The sequence below is a fragment of the Aedes aegypti genome, chromosome 3 (genome assembly GCF_002204515.2).
Source record: "Aedes aegypti strain LVP_AGWG chromosome 3, AaegL5.0 Primary Assembly, whole genome shotgun sequence".
Taxonomy (NCBI): Eukaryota; Metazoa; Arthropoda; class Insecta; order Diptera; family Culicidae; genus Aedes; species Aedes aegypti.
Window position 1 is genome coordinate 53,264,919 of NC_035109.1, and position 22,485 is coordinate 53,287,403.

Sequence of the window (22,485 nt, forward strand, 5' to 3'; positions counted from 1 at the left end):
TGTAAATTCCGGACGTAAAAAAGAGGTTGTAAAACAAACCGCACTTAGATGCAGATCTGCATTCTGGAACCACCTCTGTGATTCGGGACAATTGCTTTAGGGATGGTATACACGAACTACCTCGGCCTGCTGCGCTTGCTTCATTCCTGACGAACAATATCTCAACGTAATTATTTTTTTTTACTTTAACGTTTATTTAACAGGCTCAAGCGCCACTAGGCATAACGGAGCCGAATTCAATTGATTTTTTTTTTACAAATTCATAATTGCTTCTTAATAATCTATATTAGTTTTGGGGAACCGTAAAACTCGCGGTTTGGCCGAGGTTAAGGATAACAAAAAAATGAAGGAGAGGATAGGGTTAAGGTTTACATGTTGACGTTCAGCGTGGTAGTGAGTATCGTTGTTGCTGCAGGTCAACCGTAGAGTGGACATGACGACAACCTGTAACGGTACAAACAAACGTATTTCGAGGGGACAAGGTGGACAAACGAAACCAGAAAGGGAACTATGTGGACAGCGAGAATGGGAAATCAAACAATGACATCATTTTGCTTCAAAAATTTGTAAATAAGCATCATGTAATCGAAATCCAGCCTACCCAGAACATCTCTAATGTCTTCCTTATCTGGTTTCCCTCGGGCCCTGAGGGATTCACATAAATCGGATCTGGCAATGCCGTATTCGGAACAGTACCACACCACGTGGTTGATGTCTCTGTATCCTGCACCACAACCGCAACGGTTACTGTCTGAGAGCCCTATTCGATAGAGATGCGATCCCAAAGAGTAGTGGTTGGACATCAGCCGACACATTACCTTGATAAAGTCTCGACTCATGTCCAACCCTTTATACCACGGCTTCCTGGACACCCGAGGGAGAATGGAATGCAACCACCTACCCAAGTCACCATTGTCCCATTTCTGTTGCCAACTGAGCAGGGTTTGCTGACGAGCAATTGCAAAAAATTCATTGAAGGCGATTTGACGATCATAAATATCGCCTTCCATAGCGCCCACCTTGGCGAGTGAGTCTGCTTTCTCATTGCCCGGTATCGAACAATGTGAAGGGACCCATACCAAGGTGATGGTGTGATTCGATAAAGCACTCAATGAAGATCGTATTTCGCGAAGGAAATACGAGGAGTGCTTTAACGGCCTCATTGAACGTATAGCCTCAATGGAGCTGAGGCTATCCGTAAAAATGAAAAATCGATCAGAGGGAAGAGAGGCAATTCGCTCTAATGCATAATGTATAGCCGCTAATTCAGCGACGTATACTGAGCATGGGTTTTGAAGTTTATGGGCGGCACTATGAAATTCGTTATAAACACCAAATCCAGTGGAATCATTTGTTTTTGACCCATCAGTGTAAAACGTTCTGTCGCTGCTGACATGACCGAACTTGTTTGCAAAAATTAGTGGAATATACTCCTTTCGGAGATGATCTGGAATTCCATGGATTTCTTGCTTCATGGACAGATCAAAACCTACAGTAGAACTGGAGAAGTCTGGGAAGCAACTACGATTTGGAGCATTCAATGAAGGGTTAACCTCCAGACTCATGTACCAGTAGTACAGTGTCATAAATTTTGTTTGAGGATTTCGTTCGATTAGCTTTTCAAAATTTCCAATCACCAATGGATTTAACACCTCACATCGGATGAGGTAGCGTAGCGATAATTCCGCGAAACGATCTGATAAAGGCAGTACTCCTGCTAAAACTTCTAAACTCATCGTATGAGTTGATGACATGCATCCTAGCGCGATCCGAAGACAACGATACTGGATACGCTCCAGCTTCAGGATGTGTGTTTTCGCGGCGGATTGAAAACAAAAGCTACCGTATTCGAGAACCGACAGAATCGTTGTTCGATATAGCTTTATCAGATCTTCCGGGTGGGCTCCCCACCATGTTCCAGTGAGGGTACGCATGAAGTTGATTCGTTGCTGGCATTTCTGATACAAATATTTGATGTGCTTTCCCCAGGTGCATTTAGAGTCGAACCAGACCCCTAGATACATGTGTGAAATACCCTGAGCAAGCTCCTTACCCATGAGTTGAAGCTCTACCTTTGCAGGATCACGCTTCTTAGAAAAGACAACCAACTCAGTTTTCTCCGGAGAGAATTCGATACCCAGCTTCAAGGCCCAAGTAGACAAATTGTCTAGAGTATCTTGCAGTGGTCTTTGCAAATCATCCGCCCCTGGTCCTGTTACAGAAACAACGGCATCATCCGCAAGCTGTCTTAGCGAGCAATTTTCCACGAGACAATCATCAATGTCTCTGACATAGAAATTGTAAAGAAGGGGACTTAAACATGAGCCCTGGGGGAGACCCATGTAACTTATTCGTGAAGTTGTTGAGGTACCGTGAGAAAAGCTCATACGTTTCTCAGACAACAAATTATACAAGTAGTTGTTTAACAATAATGAAAGTCCACAATCTTGAAGTTTGTCTGAAAGGACATCTATGCATACTGAATCAAAAGCCCCCTTAATGTCCAAAAATACTGAGCCCATTTGCTCCTTTTGAGCATAGGCTAGTTGGATTTCTGTTGAAAGTAACGCAAGACAGTCGTTCGTTCCTTTGCCTCTGCGGAAACCAAATTGCGTATCTGAGAGAAAGCCGTTCACTTCAACCCATTTGTCAAGCCGATAAAGAATCATCTTCTCTAACAGCTTGCGTAAGCACTGCAGCATCGCGATAGGGCGGTACGAGTTGTAATCCGACGCGGGTTTTCCGGGCTTTTGGATGGCAATTACTCTCACTTGTCTCCAATCATCCGGAACAATGTTGCCTTCAAGAAACTGATTGTATAAGTCCAACAAGCGCCTCTTCGCGACGTCTGGGAGGTTTTTGAGCAAGTTGAACTTAATCCTATCCATTCCTGGGGCGGAGTTGTTACATGAAAGGAGAGCAAGTGAGAACTCAAGCATCGAAAAGGGTCTATCAACTTCGTTTCTCTCTGGCAAACAAGCGCGAACCGTCCTGTACACGGGAACGGAGTCAGGACACACTTTCTTAGCGAACTGGAAGATCCACCGAGAAGAGTGTTCTTTATCCTCATTTACCGACGACGCGTTGCGCATTCTTCTCCCGGCGGACCATAATGCTGTCATCGACGTTTCCCTCGAAAGTCCGTTTACGAAATTTCGCCAATATCCTCGTTTCTTCGCTTTGACAAGGCTACCAAACTTGCGTTCAAGAGAGGTATAGCGCTCGTAGTTTTCCCGAGAACCGCGTTTCCGGTATTCTTTAAACGCGGCGGATTTTTCCCGATATACTGCGGTGCACTCCTCATCCCACCACGGGGTGGGTGGCCGACATCTCAACGTAATTAATTAATCAACTAACAGCATCCTACGATGTTAAACTAACTTCCTCACACGAAACACTTTCTCAATGCAGTAACTATTCTTCACTGCAGCACGGGAAGGAACGTAGTAACTTAATTACCACCGACACCCTGGTAATCCATCGAACTTAAACTCGCATTTACTGCTTTGCCAAGAAATAACATAAACCTTTGCTTACCGCTCTGCTTCGTCATCATTCAAGCTTCCTCATCGACGCACCCCTCGTTCGCTAACAGTTTGCACATAGCGGCCATCTGCACGAATCTAACCCGCATCGAAGCGTTGATCGCTAGCTTAAAATCCATCAAAACGGTCAACAAAACCGTCCTGCATCGATCGTACTTCAATCGGCGTCGAGTACGGCCGACCACTGAGGGACCCCCCGACGATCACTTACTATCTTCTGAACCAACTACAACGACAAGTATGACAACCCCAGGAGACCATGACTATGACGAACATTCGACGACGCCTCCTCAGAACGAAACAGAAACTGACTATGACCACGAGGCAGACAGCCGACAGACGACGGAGGACGAAGGAACCGTCGAGTACAGCTACTGGGAGTACCGAAAGCGGTTCAATATGCTCGAAACACTGTTCATGGACAAGGTGGTCGACATCGGGGGTCCGGACGGGGGCAATCTGGCCATCTATGGCAACGAGCTGCACGCGTCGTACGAGTACGTGCGATGGCTCTGCCGGAAGTATCAAGGTTTGTTTGCGTGTTGTGATGTTTTGTGAAAAGTTGGCTGTTCTTTGTGAGTGTTTGGGTCTGTTGGTTCGACTCAGTTGTGTTAACATGTTTTTATGTATTTTTCTTACGTTTCACGATGTCGTAATCTTACTACTGAGATAGCGTAAATATGAGCTGTAGATATATCTTGAGGACATTCAGACGAAAGGAGAGACTGGTAGCAGACATATTTGATCTCTCCAATCGATTCTGCCCAACAAAATCCGACATATTTCAAATAGAGATAGTTGTGCTCAAAATCCTTCATCAGATGTCTAGTCAGATTTAAACACTAAGAATATGAATTTTGGCTCTGTAATGCTTCATGCGCGATTGAGCCTCAAACGAACGAACTGGAATCGCGATCGAGAATAATTCGCCGTTAAATCCCTGATGTTCAAATTGTGAACATACTGCAATTTGATATTTATCTCTTGTTTCTTTTTCTAATCCTACATTTCATAAAAGTTCACAGCAAATGCTAGAACAAGAAAGAGACGGAATACATTCTTCTCTTACGTTCAATATGCAATAATTCCTATACCTTTCTGTACGCACGATGGATTAACCAGCAAAAGCAAGCCTGTACCATAAATTTCTTGTTTCCAACACCTGTTCAATTGGGTTTTAAGAGGTGTTATGATTATTTCAATTTCTGATTTGTCGTTCAAAATAGACTCCAAACTAAAATATCAGCAAGTTTTCACCCAGATAGTTTTGAAAAAAAAACTTACCCAAACAACAATTGACAAACTGGATTATGTTTGTACAGACAACCTACACGGAAAAAATGGAAAGGCCATATATTGAAGTATTTGTTAACTTACTTTTGAGTTATTTTTCTCTCCCTTTTTCATTCTCTCCTTCTATTGTTGTCTGAAAACGAAGAGCAAAACAATCCAAAAACCGAACCTTGGTGCCTTACCTCAAATTTGAGTATGTGACATAGTACTGATAGCTGAGTGATTTGAACTGCCGATTGAGTGAAGAGAACTTAGCCAGTAGGTACTTTTTGGCATGGCTTGAAATGAAAACAACTTCAACCCCATTGTCCGTAAAATTAGGTTAACGCACGAACCCTCCGAGTTGAGTAGAATAAACTTAATTTTGAGTACTTCATTTTCTCCGTGTAGTCCTCTCACCATGGCCTTTGTAATTCGTATACAAACTGTGCACGATAGATCGAAACCGAAAGTTATGATAAAAGTGAGCTGTCATTATGTTATCCGTCTTTCAATGAGCAAAATTTTATTGTGAAATTTTTATTGATTTCTCTCGATTAGGATGTGCATAAATCTGAATATACTGTTGGACTCGTTAACGTTAACGTTAAACTACATTGTGGAAACAATATTTAACTACTCTTTGATAAAAAAAATCTCATGTGTCGTTCATGCCAACATTCTGACGTGGCTAGACTGCTGTCAAAAAATGGAAGATCATCTGAACTTTTACACAGAGGATAACAGTTTTTTCCCTTGTAAAATTACAGTTGATTTGTACACCACGAACCGCGTTTGACAACATTTACTCAGGACATTTTGACTGATCATCCACAGACCAGAGAAAGTCAACGAGTAAAGCCATCCCTTCTTTGCCAATATACGATCTGTCAAAATTACCTGAGTATTGTCAAACTTTGTGAGGTTATGTCAATTGGTGCAAAGAAGAATACTGGAGTAGTGACCACGGGTGGTCAGTCAAGCACAAGTTCTAATGAAAACATTTTGACAAAAACCGCTATTAATTCTATACTTTCATGTATTTTTCTTGAAATAAGCAACTTAAACACTTAAAGATGAAATGTACGCTTCAGTTCGGTAGAGATTCTCAAGATAATCTTACATGGACTCCTGATGAAGCTTTGGATGAATTTTTGAAAATTTAGAAATATTATTCCTTAAAGCTTTTTTGACAGAATGCCTCAATAGTCAATTTTCAGACATGTTTATTTGCATCTTTAATTTTTTACATAATTTCCAGTGAGTTTTCTCGACGGATTTTTGACAGCAATTCTCAAAAAAATATGGAAAACTCATCGAAAATTTACACTCTTATCAAAATAGTTTAAATAAAAAAATAAAAAATAGAAATAAAAAAAATCTTGGGATGAAGTTCTGAAGTTTTGTGGAAATATATCATGGCGAATTTCTCATCCCTGACAGAAATAGTTGAAAAATATTTGAACTTAAAAAATGTTTTGTAATTCTGTAGTGAAAAAAAAACCTAAACTCAAAATAACTGTAACAATGTTCGTTTGTATTTTATTTTTTTTTTTTTTAACCATTTGGAGAAGAATTACTAGTAGAGATGGATGAATCACACACGAATCATTCAAAAGTGTCGATTCTCGAGAATAATCGAACGAATCACGATTCTTTTCAAAAGAGTCATGATTCACTAGCACTGCTGTTTATGAAAAGCCACCTCAAAAAATACCATGGAAAGTTTTTTTTCTCACTTACACTTAACATAGTCAAGTACACCAGACATGTATTAGTAGTTGAAGTATTAAGTCTTATCAAGTGTGTTCTCATTTAGAAATTGTAATATTCTAGGTGCATTTGTTTTTCATATAAAATCGGTTCAGCCTCACTTGAACGGGTTGAGTCCATTCGAGACCTGGGTGTGATAATGGATAGCAGATTGAATTTCAACGAACAAGTCTCATTGGTGGTATCCAAGGCGTTTTCTGTGCTTGGTCTCGTTCGCCGTCATTCAACGTTCATCATCGATATCTACGCTCTAAAAGCCCTGTACTGTTCTCTTGTTAGAAGTATACTGGAATATGCCGCTCCAGTGTGGGCCCCTTACCAAGTAACACAGATTTTGAAAATCGAGCGTGTTCAAAAGTATTTTATTAGGTTTGCTCTCCGTCAACTCCCCTGGGAAAATCCTTCAGAGCAGCCCCCATACAACTCGCGCTGCCTGTTAATCGACCTGGAGACGCTTTCCGCCAGACGCATAAAGCTGCAACGCGTTTTCATTTTTGATTTGCTTTCAAATCGCATTGACTGTTCAGCTCTGCTTAACAGTATCAATATAAATGTCCCTTCTCGCACCCTCCGAAGCCATAATGCATTGGTTCTCCCAGTTAGTAGGACGACGTACGGGTTTAATAATCCATTTTATGTTTGTATTCGTGCTTTCAACACTGTATTTTATCTGTTCGACTTTGATATAAGCAAAAATGTATTTGTTAGTAGAATTAAGAATATAGTCTAGAATAGCATACAGTCTGTACGGCTAAGGCCGAAGACGGTGAATAAATAAATAAATAAATAGGAATGCATGATTTTTTCAATGAATTACTGATCGATCAAAAGAGTCGATTCACTTTTGTAAGTGAGCCACCTACGATTCGCTCCGACTATTTTGACCATCTCTAATTACTAGTGAATTAGCGTAGGTTCCCAGAAATCTTGATACAAATATCCTTTCACATTTCCTAGACAAAAACCAGCAAAATCTTCGTAGAAAATTTGAATTTGCCTTTTTTAATATGTACCAAATTTGAACAGCAAAACGATCACAAAATCGTGTTTTCCTTAGAGCACAATATGTACTCACTTGAAAAGGAAATCGAACAAATACAACAATAGGGTAACGACTGTTTAATTCGTTCTTAATCGCTAACAGTTGGCGCCAGCGACAAAAACTACAGACAACAACCTTTCGAACATTCAGTTTCTCTCACTGGCCGCCGAGTGGCGACACTGATGTTTGTATTCCACTCACTGATCGCGCTACGCTGGATTCTCAAATTTCTCAAACTTCCAACACAAGCGCATGGGAGAATGGTAGGTAGTCGAGAACTGTCAAAACGTATGGAAAATAAAGAAAAACGTAAATTACTTGCATTTAGGAAACTGGTTCAAAAAAGTAGTTATTAGAAATCGAGCGTAATGTGGATACAAAACTTTTTGTGTTCAGTTCATCTTCCCTGATGCTTTCTTTGCTTCAGGATTTCGTTTTTACTACCACTGGAAAAGAGCCATCTATTGCCTTTTCAGTTTTGAATATCGCCCTATTGTTGGAAAAAAATCTGAACAATCTTTCTAAAACTTTGTATGTTTTTTTTACTCGAAAACTTTATATTTTTGCTTCAAAAAAGCGTCTAAAATAATATTTTTTACGGATTTTTTGATTTTTTTTTACAATTCTTTGGTTTATAATTATATGATAAAAACGAATAAACGAAATAATTCATAAATATAACCTCTCATGAGATTTTAAACAGAATAGATATTATTCCTTTTTGCTCTATTCTGTTAAAAAACTATGGAGGGACATCAGCGTGGCCTAAAAGAGTGAAATTCATGCTTTTGATCTTTTTGTTCAATAATGGATCAAAATTTATTCTGAGTTTTGCTCTTTCGTTGGGTCGCTGATTTTGGTTTTCTTTTTCCTCGGTTTTCACGTTTGTGTTTAAGTGAAACTGAAAGGGGATTGTGGCTGCTCAGTCAAGGATGGAGGATCAATTGGTGAGCTCGTTTCATGCTTTTATTTTTTATGAATCCACATTTAATATGATTCTTCAACAAACTATGAATGGTTCGTCACTTCAAGTGTCGACATTATTTTTTTCTGGAAATTTGTAAATTGGATTTTTTTTCATATCAACTGAAAATATTATATTCAAAGGCATAATTATATCTCACAAACAAGGATGGAAATCTAGTGATCATGATAAAACAAATGATGCATCGTGGTTGTTCTTTATCATGCGATCATAGCAACAATGATAAATCCTTAGTCGTCAAGCCATCATAACAAACTTCGCTCCGCGAAAAATGAATCGCTCGGCATGTGTGCTAACGATCAACTGTTCGCAAACCGAATTCATAAATTTTGGTAGATTTTTACGCTTTCACTCTGCGATATGACTTATAGCATACCATTTTTGATCCTAAAGTCAATCGTGCATGGAATGTGAGAAAGTTTATCCGTGAATTTTAAATTGATTCGCATTAATCGCAACTTGTTACAATATCCGACAAATCCTTTGTCCTACGACAAACAGTTTATCGGATGCTCGATATATCTATAATTAGCGCGCGTGGTGAGGTGTTGAAATCATGTTGCTGCAAGAGCGATGGCCCTCTTGGACCGTTCAAATACCGTGTTGTTTGTCGTTAGAGCTGATTTTTTTCCATCCTTGCTCACAAATAATTGTTTATCAGGGTCTTAGCGTTTATCAAAGTGAATCCTGTGACCCAACGATGCTTCCCATTACAAACATCCCTCCCAGTAATCTTTGTGGAGATGCAGATAGCCGTAGCGGTAAACGCGCAGCTATTCAGCATGACTATGCTGAGGGTCGTGGGTTCGAATCCCGCTGGTCGAGGATCTTTTCGTTAAGGAAGTTTTCTCGATTCTCAGGGCATAGAGTATCTTCGTACCTGCCACACGATGTACACATGCAAAAATGGTCAATCGGCAAAGAAAGCTCTCAGTTAATAACTGTGGAAGTGCTCATAAGAACACTAATCTGGGAAGCAGGCTTTGTCCAGTTGGGACGTAACGCCAGAAAGAAGAAGAAGATGCAGAGGTAAACACGGTCACAAAATAGCAAACATTACACACTAACATTCCTACCCCCAATCCCACCTGACTCAAAGAACGTTATTCACCCTGTATAAATAGAGGTACTGAATTATGCACACTGAAGAAGATTATAGCCAATTCCAGCTGATCTTTTATTTGATTCTTTGTGCATTTTCACTTACTTCGGTCAATCGGAATAGCAAGATAATAATGTATCAAATTTCACTACCAAGTAACATTGGTAGCTGAAAAACGGCTTATTCAGTTAAAATACTGTTTATACAGCGTATTTTCAGCTGAATAAACTATTATTCAGCTACTAATGTTACCTGGGAGCAGTCTACGACTTTCATACGTTCTGAGTTACCATATATCATTGATCATTATTGCATCAGACAATACTTCTGATCATTGTTTAAGAATTCTGTCATTAACTCATTAAACTACGTTAAAATTTCATCCCTTCTCTGAGGATTTTATGGCATTCCTGATAAAATGCATTCAAATGCATGCAAATAAACTCTTCCAGGAGCTTACACAAGTATATAGCAAAGATGTTTCTTTGCAGTAATTCATGTACCTATTTCTGGAATCCGAGAAGTAATATTTCGAGGAATTTCCCTCAGATTCTCAAGAGGAGTTCTTGCAGGTGTGTTTGTTTTAATCTCAGTTGTAACACCTCAAGCGATCACTGGATTTATTTTAAGGAAGAATCCTTTCAATAACTCATTATTCATTTAATGTAAACAGAAAAAGAGGAATTTAACTGAACTAAACCAAGAGATGTAAAACTCGTAGGATACTTGAAGAAATAATTCTATTCATATTATTTTACAGAATGTTCAGAAGAAACACTCTATGAATGATAAAATTTAATGCGATGGGATAAAATTCCTAAAACAATTTTGGTGGGATCGCTGAGAATCACTGTTAATAATTGCTTCAACGATCGCTTGAAGAATGATAGAAATGATGCTGCAGAAATCTTTGATGACTTTTCATTATCTGAGGAAAAACTTATTTGTGGAAATTCTCAAATTAACATCCACAAAATGACGTATCCATGTCTATAACAATGTTTTGAGATGATCTAAGGAAAAAAATTCAGGATGATTTCTTCAAGAGCCTTTTCTTAATATTCAGAAAAATTTATGGTGGAATTTGCTTTGAAAAATTCAATAGTTATACTTAAAAAAAGAACGAGTTATTATTATCTTCATTAAATAATAAATTTTGTTCATGGCTTAAACCCTAATAATGATTTTTCTCTCAGGTTAACCAACTTGTAGAAATCCTGATAGAACAGCTCAAGATAGCATGAATTTAAGCACATGTTCTTTTTGAAAGAATACCAAAAGGAAAACTTGAGTATTTTTGGAGAACTTTCTAAGATAATTTATGGCTCAGAGAAATCATTTGATGAATATTTATTTGAATAAGACGCAACTTTCCAGCTAGAAAAATATCCGAAAAAAGTGTTTTTCTGTGAATTCATCAAAAAATAAATAATATGGGGTATAGCCCTAGTGATTTCCTATTTTGCCATATGTAATAACTTAAATGTCTCAATCTATTGAAAGGCTTTGTGTGTTTGGCAGTTAGATACAATCAAGTGAATCAAGATACTTGATGTTAAAACATTCAAATAGATTTAAAATGCAAAAGTTATCGAAATTTCACATATGGCCAAATAGAGAACTACTATGGCAATAACTTATAAACTATTCCCATTTATGGAATATCACAGCGAAATTATCTGAAACAAGCAAGTTTTCTAAAGAAATTACTGTATATATCTCTGAAAGTTAATTTTATGAGAAGTTGAACACAATATTTTTCAAACTTATTAAAAAATCCTATTATAATCCTTAAGCAAATTTCTGGTGAAATTTCTATAAAAGTTTGTCAGACAATTTCTTAAAAATAATTGAATGTAGAAGAATTCCTGGGTATACCATTAATAGAATTCGTCGACTAACACATGGATGGTCTCTGAAGAATCTAGTATGTTCTTTGCAATAATTCCCGAAACAGTTCCTAGTATTTGCACAATTACTCTTGAGTTCCTAGATTTTTTAGATGAGCTAGTTTTTATCGTTTTAGAGATATTAGTCCTGGTTATATTTGTTGAACAATGAACAATTTTGTAAGAAGTGAGCGATTTATAGCAAAATTTCTGAAGATATCGATGACAATTCGCAAGAGAAATTCTAATTACCACATGAAAATCTCTGGAACAATGTTAGAAGTAATTTTTGGAGAAGTCCGTAATAGAATCTCTTGAAAAATTTAAGAAAATTCGTAAAAATATTCAGAGGCATGTCTGGTGGAAGAAGGTTTTTGAATGTTTCCTAAAATATTCAAATTTTATTCCTAAATGGTTGTTAAATGTTTTCTGGACGTAACTGTAAAATTTTCAGATTTGTTGCATATATAAATCGCGAGAATATCAATAAAAATCGTAAATGTAGAATTTCGCAGTACACTTTTCACGTCATTCTAGATTTTGCTCTATTACCTCATGTGCCATAAAATTTTGGGCAACTGCAAGGAACATGGAGGTCTTTATATCGTCTTGGATGGTGCAGTCATGAATACCATGGTTCTTGGATGTCCATTAGCTCTTAGCATCGCATACTTTGATCATTTAAAATTTCCGATGGAAATTGATTACAGTCGCCTCTCCACATCTCGATATCGAAGGAACCATCGAGATAGGGAGAGATCGAGACATAGAACATATTTTTAATTAATACTAGATTGAAATTCACTCCGTTACTAGGAAAACCGAAAACAAACAGACGTCATATCGTCTTTGCAATTTGTTTTGAATCCATAAAATCTAGTCTAGTAACCTTTGATAATGGGCATATCGACATACGGAGAGAAAATCGGGAACGAAAATCACATCGAGATAGGGAGATATCGAGATAAGGAGGATATCGAGATATGAAGAGTGAAAATGTATGCAGAATGAAGGGACCGAACAAATCATCGACATAGGGAGAGATATCGAGATGTAGAACATCGAGATCTGGAGAGTCGACTGTAGTTGACTATCTGTTTGATGCATGTATGATAGAAACGCGAGATGGTCCAGAAATTATTTCCACGGTGTATGTCCTATTCATTTAAAAGGAAACTTAGATAAAACTCGAAAACTGCAGATACGACTACCATACTAAACGCGAGATATGTTCTAGAAACCAACCACTAATTAACTTGACCACCCCTGGCGTGACCCCGTTTTTCCGCAAAGTTGTAAATATTAGTAAATAGATATTCTCTATAACCTCCAGTGGCACAGCCGGAGGCAATTTTTCACATTTCCCGCCACTTCTAGTTCAAATTTATTTCTCCGTTCCTGTTTGTTGGCTCTCTCGCACCGGTGAAAATTTTCCTAATTCATAATCGACCAACCAACACGCAAATAAATTTTCACCCGATCCACCGTGGCGCGTCTTCATACAAAGGTCGAACAAAATTTCAAATGCGTCCCAAATCGATTTATTTAATGATGACCTATTAGACAAATTTCTTCGATACCCGATCTCATCCCGTTGGATATAAGTTTTCTAGTTGAACTACAGTTGATGAATTTGATCTTCAATTTTTTTGAAGTAGTCAAATGGATCATTGAGGGTAGCTCTTTCGGCACTCACCGCATTAAAACAGTTACGCCACCAAAAAAGGGATTCAACATTATTGCAGCATTGCTGTTCTGTCAATTGACTACGATGGCGCTATCTATGCTTTTCATAGCGGCCGTTTTGGTTATTATAATGATTCATTTTGCGTCATTTTTTTCACACTTAAGATGCCTTCCAAAAATCGAAAACACAATTTCAAAAATTCAGAGGAAAATCGTCAATCAATGGTTTTGAGGCCACTGTGCACTCCAAAACCAATCCCGTAAGGCCGAATTCGATCATCGAACCCCCGCCGGACGAAAAACAACGACAAAACGGGTTCTGGTCGGGAAAATTTATGCCTCTCAAAACACAAACGCATCAGTCGTCAGTCCGAACAGTAAGTGGTAGTCAGTCATTCGGTTGGAGCGTGCAGTGCGGTCACTCACTCATCACACTCGCTAACAGTGTGTGCATCAAAGGAGTGAGAAAATTCACACCATTCCAACGCCTACGCCGTTGGAATCGTCAAGTGGACGATACTCAAGTGCACCCGCATTAAGGCTCAAGCATCTGTCATTCCATCATCCAGTTTTTTCGTTCAATTTAGGAGAAATGCTTTGGGAAAATCTGTCAAAGCATTACAGATAGCTAGAGTAATGCAATGATACATTTTATTGAGCATTGCTCTGATTTTGAGCGAGAAACTTATGTTGAAATTTTGTAAAACGATGTTGCTTATTTTCCCCTTAAAAGGCATTTACGTTAACACGTGGCGTTGTCAAGTGTGTGTCAATCGAAAGTGTTCCGCCAACGATTAACGATAGGGCGATGATAGCCTACTGTGATGCACACCGCGGTGGACTTTCAAGAGAGCGAGAGTGCGTTTGTGCGTGATGTATGAAGAATAATTACCGCGAGAGGCGGAAATATTTCGAACCAATTTTGGGACCAATCGTAACGAGACCCCATTATTTAATCCGGAATCCGGAACTTACGATGAGACTTACCAATGCCACCCTGTTGATGTTGGTCCACTCGGTTCAGCAGCTGCAGCTGCGAGGAGGTAGGTTAATTATGATTAATTTATTGGCTACCTTATTTACCTTTCTTCTCATGTTTGTTGAATAAGCATTAAGTTTTTGCGTTACTCGTTCATAAAACTTTATTTACCGGTAAATAAAAAAACGAAATTACACGAAATTTCCTAACATTATCACTGAAATCTCCAATTTGATTGAATGTCTATCCGGATTCAATCTTCAAAATAAGATGCTCAAAACCAAATTTATATTAACAATGCACAGTGGTCCAGAAAGCAGATTTACGATTCTTCTTCTTGGCATTTTAGCAACAACCATTCCTCATTTTTTTACCAATTTCCGGATACGCATCAAAACTTTTCCGAATTGTAACGAGTAGAAATCTGTATAAATCAAACTTAGTTTCTATTAAACGTGTTATATCAAATAATTATTTGTACTTACTCGACTGAAAATCACCATATTGACATTCAATATCTAAATCATCGTCATTTGACTCATCAGTATTTGCTGTAACTGAAGGTTGGCCCTTATATTGTCGGTGTACCCTTAGTGGACAGCCCCATACAGTCGCACTAGGGCTTTTTACATTTATAAAACAAAAATTTACCTTTTCATATAAGATTTGATGATATAAAAGTTATAATTTTATTGCGAAAACAAATTTATTCATTCTTTTTTGTTCGTATAGTTGTAGAACAATCTATTGTAGATTATCTGAAGCAAAATTTCTATCAAATTTGAAAATTTATTTTAGTAGATCATTTCCGTGATATTTTTCATTTGCTCATAAGTTTTCTTTTAATTTACTGGACACACTTTCCCATGGAACTCATATATTTTGAAGCATGTAACTATTGAAAAACAATGAAAAACTGTTGACACACTAGTTTAGCCCACGGTCCCCTACAATTTATTTCTCTCCAATATTTTTGGAAACCCCTTTTCCCCCTACGATTTTATCTCCACGTTGTGGTGAATTTTGATCAGCTGTTACTCCGTGGTCTCCACTTTGTTCTTTGGATTCGTGATTCTTTTTCTCTTCCGGCAAGGAGATGGAGGGGATGTTTGTAGGATTCCGTATTGGTAGAAGACCATAAAGCTACAATGATGGCCATTTTCCGGGAGTTCTTATAATTCTGTCGACGGTTTAGACCACAATTTGATAAACAAAAGTAAAATGCTTCTCACTTTTTATATCAAGGGAGATTCGCGGTTAGGGCTTATCTGACTAATCAATAACAATGAGAAAATAATGGATGAAATTCTCAAGTACAATTTTTAGTCCTAACTGAAGAAAATATAATCAAACTTAAACCTTTTAAATTTAATTTACATTTCATAAACCTATTTTCAAAACCCCTATGAATTCCAAACATAAGGACTGTTCATTTTATAAAGTGGACACTTTGTTTATGCTTTATCTTTTTTATTTATTGATAAAATCGTAATCGGTTTTCTGTGTATCGTTGACCTATTATTCTAAAATGCTATGAAAATATAAAATCTTTGAAAATGCTTTTGGTTGAAGAGCTAAATAGTTTTTCCAAAAACTCTTAAAAAGAGCTGTTCGTCAAAGTTTAACATTATTTTTCGCAAAACAAAAATCCTTATTTTTATGAACAAATTATATATTTGTAACCTTTACTATTCTACTAAAGGTAAAGCTTTAAAAATATCAATTATATTCCACCATTCTATGACATTAGGTAACTTTAGTGATTTACCCATTTATGGCCAAATTTGCTGATACACCATCCTTTCACTCCCAGCAAAAGAGAAAAGTAAAAAGCGTGTTCAAAACTAGTTTGGATTACTAAAGAAACTATATTAGTATAAACGAAATCGTGAGATTAAACCACAGTCTTAAGTATGAATTTTACTGTTTATGGTAGTTTTACTAAAAAGTCTCATACTTTTAAAATCATGTACGCATATTTATCGATCTACAGCAAATTGTAAACAGTTTTCTCCGAATTTTTCAATTGGTAATCTCAGAATAACATATTATGAAAATAATATGTGCAAAATAAAATCGATTTTATTACAGCAGTGTTGCCAATTTTGATGATTGTCAATGTTCTTTGATATGTCTTCTAAGAATAAAACAATTGTGTTTCTGTTGTGCTTTGAATGTGACGTGGGGACTTACTAAGTAACTCTATGAAGGCGTAAGTTATTTTTCATATTAATACTACAGGGGATAGGCAAAATGATTGTGATAGGCAAAATTTTGCCCAAATTCAAATGCTTATAACTTTATGAAAAATGGATGAAATTCGATGCATCTGGAAGCAGTCGACGGCAAAATTGGTACAGTTTTAGGAACCTCCTTGGCCATGCATATTGGCCAATGGACACCGGAGATGTTCCGGATTTTCTGAGGTCATGTCCAAATGTCATTTTTTCTGTCGCTTGTATTTTTGTGCGGTGTAAAGTTCGATAGATGTTTGCAATTTTCCTAGAAACTAGAACTAATAGGAAGTTGAATGCCACCGGACGCATTAAGATTCGTTGGAAATCTCCAGGAATATGACCATTTCCGTAAAACTGGTTCCGGAAAGCATGGTCAGTCATGTTTGTATTTCCAATCATGTAAATATTATCCGGAGCTATATCCAAGTGGACATCAACCTTAAAAATGATGTTTCCTGCAGCGTATTCAGAACCATTAGATGCACAGACCACTCTATAGAAGGCTCCAGGTACACTGAGGGAAGTGGTCAATTAGGAACATATCCGGAACCATATCGATATGGGCATCAAACTTCATGATTTTCAAAGGTTATGCTTTCCGTAGCATTTCCAGCATCACCGGCTGCCATGACCACTTTATAGTAGGTTCCATGTGCCCCGGGGGATGTGGCCAATTCGGAACATGTCCGTTCATCTGTTTAGAATCACATTCTATCATAAACAGTAAGATCCATGTGACTTGGCGAGCATTTTCAGAACCACAAGATGTAATAACCCCTCTATAGTAGATTCCAGGGGCTCCTAGAGATGTGGCCAATTCGAAACATGACCTCATCCCCCAGGGCCCATGGAACCTACTTTACAGTGGTCATATAAATAAGTTGCGCTGTAAATACTTCTATTAGCATCACCTTCAAATATATTGATGTGTTTACCCATATTGATGTGTTTTCGGGCATGTTTTGAATTGGCCACATCCCCGGGGCACCTGGAATCTACTATAAAGTGGTCATGGCAGCCGGTGGTGCTGGAAATGCTTCGGAAAGCATAACCTTTAAAAATCATGAAGTTTGATGCCCATATTGATATGGTTCCGGATATGTTCCTAATTGACCACTTCCCCCAGGGCACCTGGAACCTTCTATAGAGTGGTCTGTGCATCTAATGGTTCTGAATACGCTGCAGGAAACATCATTTTTAAGGTTGATGTCCACTTGGATATAGCTCCGGATAATATTTACATGATTGGAAATACAAACATGACTGACCATAATTTCCGGAACCAGTTTTACGGAAATGGTCATATTTCTGAAGATTTCCAACGAATCTTAATGCGTCCGGTGGCATTCAACTTCCTATTAGTTCTAGTTTCTAGGAAAATTGCAAACATCTATCGAACTTTACACCGCACAAAAATACAAGCGACAGAAAAAATGACATTTGGACATGACCTCAGAAAATCCGGAACATCTCCGGTGTCCATTGGCCAAGATGCATGGCCAAGGAAGTTCTTAAAACTGGACCAAATTTGCCGTCGACTGCTTCCAGATGCATCAAATTTCATCCATTTTTCATAAAGTTATAAGCATTTGAATTTGGGCAAAATTTTGCCTATCTCAATCATTTTGCCTATCCCCTGTATATTAGGACTTCCGTCAGGACGTACTTTTACACAAAAAATTCTACTCATATCAATTCCCATCATATTAAAAAAAAAATCTTTAAAAATATACGGGAAAATTGATTTTATTATATCTGTAAAATTGTTGCTCCAAAAATAACTTGATTTTTTCCATCAGGCTTCTGATTGACGATGCTTTCGAAGAACAAGCCTTTTTTGAAAATAGAAAATATAAATTATCGAATTTTCCAGCCAATTTCTTACAATCATTGATTTTGATAACCTCAAAAAATCGACCGATCTAATCGTTGTTCCATATTCGTGTGAAATTCAATTGTTTTGGAGAATTTTTATTATCACAACATTGTACAATACTAGTCGAACGATGTGCAAAAAACCGATTGATATTTCATTGATTAATAAGAAAGATACAGCATGCACAAGGTGTTCACTTTATAAAAAGAACAGTCCTTATCTACTACAATCTTTTTGCTATTTGGTTCTAAAAATATCTTTTTTCAAACACTACTTTTGCGTGAATTAAGATTGATGCGGGGCACGATGCACCGCTTTTTGGGGCAGAACGCACCACAACATTGAGGCATGACGCACCTAAACAAAGGGGCATGATGCACCACAACAATGAAGCAAGATACACCATCGTGTTTTAAACGTAATTTTATTTATCGTAAAAACATGAGTTTTGGATGATTTTGACGTTGGACAACGTCTTACGGTAACATACTGGGGTACTATTTCGAAAAACGAAAAATCGCTCGCGTCACGAAAAGTGGTTAGATTTTGACTGTTGATAAGTTACTAACGCCCACATAGATTTTCAAGATTCTTGCACCAATCAATTGGAAATCTTTCTACGAATCCACTCCAATAATGAAAACTATTGATTTTTATCACTAAACTATTGAACAATTGGTAAATATCGAGGCATGTCTTATTTTTTTGAAGATAAGCACATTTCGATTGCTGTTATAAGGTTTTGACGTTTTGAAGTTTACATTCAGTAGGGTAACGGTCGTATTTTGGACCCCCTAAGGAAGTGATCTTAGTTTTTTGTCCCAAATAATTAATTGCACAGCGTAACCAAGTCAAAGGACATGCCAAAATGTAGAGAAAAACTTCCTCTACGAGATAAAAATGCCCATATGGTCATGTAGGATCCAAAAGACGTCGAAAATAATTGAAATCTGAAGCACTGTTTTGCATTATTTTGGACACGCCAATACATTTTGGACCCTCAAAGTATATATTTTGGACCCCCGGCATTTTTTATCGTTTGGCGACAAAGTCCACGACACTAGTTGTATAATATGCTTGCCCATAGTCTAATCCAGGCCTGCCCAACCTTTTAGGCACTTTTGCGACATTAATGGTTGGTGCGTTCGCAAGAATAAACCGATATGAACAAAATTAGTCTCAAATGAAAGCTTTGTAGTATATCTGTCTAATCCATGCTGAAAATTTTAAATTTATGTTAAACTCTTCGCTAGCGATGCAATTAAGTCCAAAAAATGATCCGGCCCGCGGGCCGGACTGATTTTTCCCTTTGTTTGCATCGCTAGCAAAGAGTTTGATAAAAATTTAAAATTTTCTGCATGGATAAGACAGATATGCTACAAAGCTTTCATTTGAGACTAATTTTGTTCATATCGGTTTATTCTTGCGAACGCACCAACCATTTATGTCGCAAAAGTGCCAAAAAGGTTGGGCAGGCCTGGTCTAATCAATCGATTGACAATGGAAAACCGTAGAAATTCAACGCTTTTAGTTCAGAAATTTGAAAAAAGTTTTTGTTTACATTTGAAAAATTTCTGACGGCTTCAATTTCTGTGTGTAACGTGTTGTAACGGTTGCATGCATGAAACGATTAAATCAAATTAATTTCAGATAAAATAAACACATTTTCTATGTACAAACGGTTGATGCAGAATAGTTCTATCTTTCCAAATGACATGCGAATTGAGTATAGGGGTCCAAAATATATTGGTTACCCTAATGTTGAAAATGCCAAACAACTGAATGCAGGAAAACAAGTATACGACGGTCAGCCTCTTTGGCTCGTGTGCCAAAATTTTCTAACAAATGTGTTTTTTAGTGCTAAAAATCATCCCGAGGGAAAATCGGGGATCCCATTTTGGGGTGTAATTGCCAATGCGATTATTGTTATTTTTTGAAACGACTCCACATAATGAATACGAGCTCCCTGAATCCGAATAATACAATATTTAAAGAAATAATGAATAGATAATTTCAAGAATTGGTATGAAAACGACTAAATGTAGGCAATGTCCTAAGGAGATCCCTGATATCTAACAGAAATTTAATCATTTCCACTGTATGAGCTAATTGGTACGAGTTTAGAAGATGAAATTACCTTTACCTTTTCATATACAATTTGATGATATAAAAGTTATATTTTTATTGCGAAAACAAATTCGTTCATACTTTTTTATTCGTATACCTAGTTATGAAACAATCTTCTGAGCGGTTCCACGCCGTTTCGCAAACCCGATTATTTTTCTATTTTCTGAATCGCCTGAAAATTTGCATACAGATTCTTTATGATCAAAAATGCCATTATGCACTTTCAGACTGCCATTTTGAACCTCGCCTTATTTTTGAGAAGGGCGTATCGGAAAATGCATGGCAAATCTTTAAAAAACTGTAACTCGAAAACGGTTTGTCCGATCAATTTAAGATCTTCTACAAAGTTGTAGGTATTGCTTAGGACTATATAGAAAAAAATATGCACGGTAAAAAAAAGTTACAGATTATTTTTTATTTCAAAAACAAAATTTTAAAATCGATTTTTTCCAGAAACGCAGTTTTGATCTTTTTTATTTTTGGATATGTTTTAGGGGACAACTTATGTGATTTATTGCACAATGTTTCAAAATGGAAGAATTATGGACAAAAAAGTTATAATTTTTCAAAAAAAATACAGATTTTGAAAAAAAATCGTAATATAGGAAAACAATATTTTTTTATGTGATTATTTGAAAGTACAGAAAAATTGCAATCGAAAAGTACTCAAGTAATTTTTTTCTAGGTTGCATCAATTTCGAGATATACTCATCTTTATATAAAATTTTCTAATAAAAAAAGAAAAATAAGCCCTCTTCAAGCATATTTCGTGTTTCTCCATTCCAGAAATAAATAATTTTGATTGAGCGAATCGTAGCTTAATCGTTTATCGTTTGATCAAAACATTTATGCTTAAGTATTGACAAAAGAGTGCACGGTAAAAAATATAAACGATATTTTCAAATGAAAATTTGAAGCTAATAGTTCTTAAAAACCGAAACATTGATGTTTTTAATTTTTGGATATATTTTGCGGTTGTTGTAGTTATTGTTTAGGACTATTTGGAAAAAATATGCACGGTAAAAAATAATGACAGATTTTTTTAATAAAAAAATTAAAATCGATTTTCTATGAAAATGCATCTGTGATTTTTATTATTTTTGGACATGTTTTAGGGGACAACTTATGTGATTTATTGCACAATGTTTCATAATGGAAGAATTATGGACAAAAAAGTTATAATTTTATAGAATACCACAAATTTTGAAAAAAATCGAAATAAAGGAAAACAATATTTTTTTATGTGTTTATTTGATAGTACAGAAAATGCATTGGAAGAGTACTTAAGTAAAATTTTTCTAGGTTGCATCAATTTCGAGATATACTCATACTTATATAAAATTGTCAAATAAAAAAAAGAAAAATAGGTTCTTTTCAAACATATTTCGTGTTTCTCCATTCCGAAAAATTTTATTTTGATTTCAACTACACAAACCAAGTCAAGTCAAAATATAGTTATTTTTCTGTATTTAAAAAAACGCACCAAAAATATCGTTTTACATAAATTCGTTTTATTTATTTTTTTAAATAATATATTTTTTATCCAAAAATTTTCCATTTTGAGGCATTGTGCAAGAAATTAAAAAAAATATGCTGCAAAACATATCCAAAAATTAAAAACATCAATTTGCGGTTTTTAAGAACAATGAACTTCAAATTTCCATTTGAAAATTTCGTTTATATTTTTTTTACCGTACATACTTTTTTAAATACTTTAGTAAGGTACCGCGGGGCAAGTGAGAATACGGGGTAAGTGGGGCGTTTCGTCATAGCTCAACTAGGATATTTTCAAATGAAAATTTGAAGCTAATAGTTCTTAAAAACCGAAACATTGATGTTTTTAATTTTTGGATATATTTTGCGGTTGTTGTAGTTATTGTTTAGGACTATTTGGAAAAAATATGCACGGTAAAAAATAATGACAGATTTTTTTAATAAAAAAATTAAAATCGATTTTCTATGAAAATGCATC

The 22,485-nt window shown here is 36.5% G+C and overlaps 1 protein-coding gene across 18 annotated transcripts in view; it reads left to right on the plus strand.

Annotated features, from left to right (window-relative positions):
* The window catches only part of LOC5576021 (very low-density lipoprotein receptor), a 1,100,036-nt gene that overhangs the window by 1,000,991 nt on the left and 76,560 nt on the right, over nt 1-22,485 (plus strand). For 13 of the 18 annotated variants that reach the window (XM_021855964.1, XM_021855956.1, XM_021855963.1 and 10 more), the window contains one exon: nt 3,562-4,074. The exons of the other annotated variants lie outside the window; for them this stretch is intronic. In XM_021855964.1, coding sequence (XP_021711656.1) covers nt 3,562-4,074 — 513 coding nt within the window. The remainder of the gene's footprint in view (nt 1-3,561; nt 4,075-22,485) is intronic. 18 annotated transcript variants of the gene reach the window in all.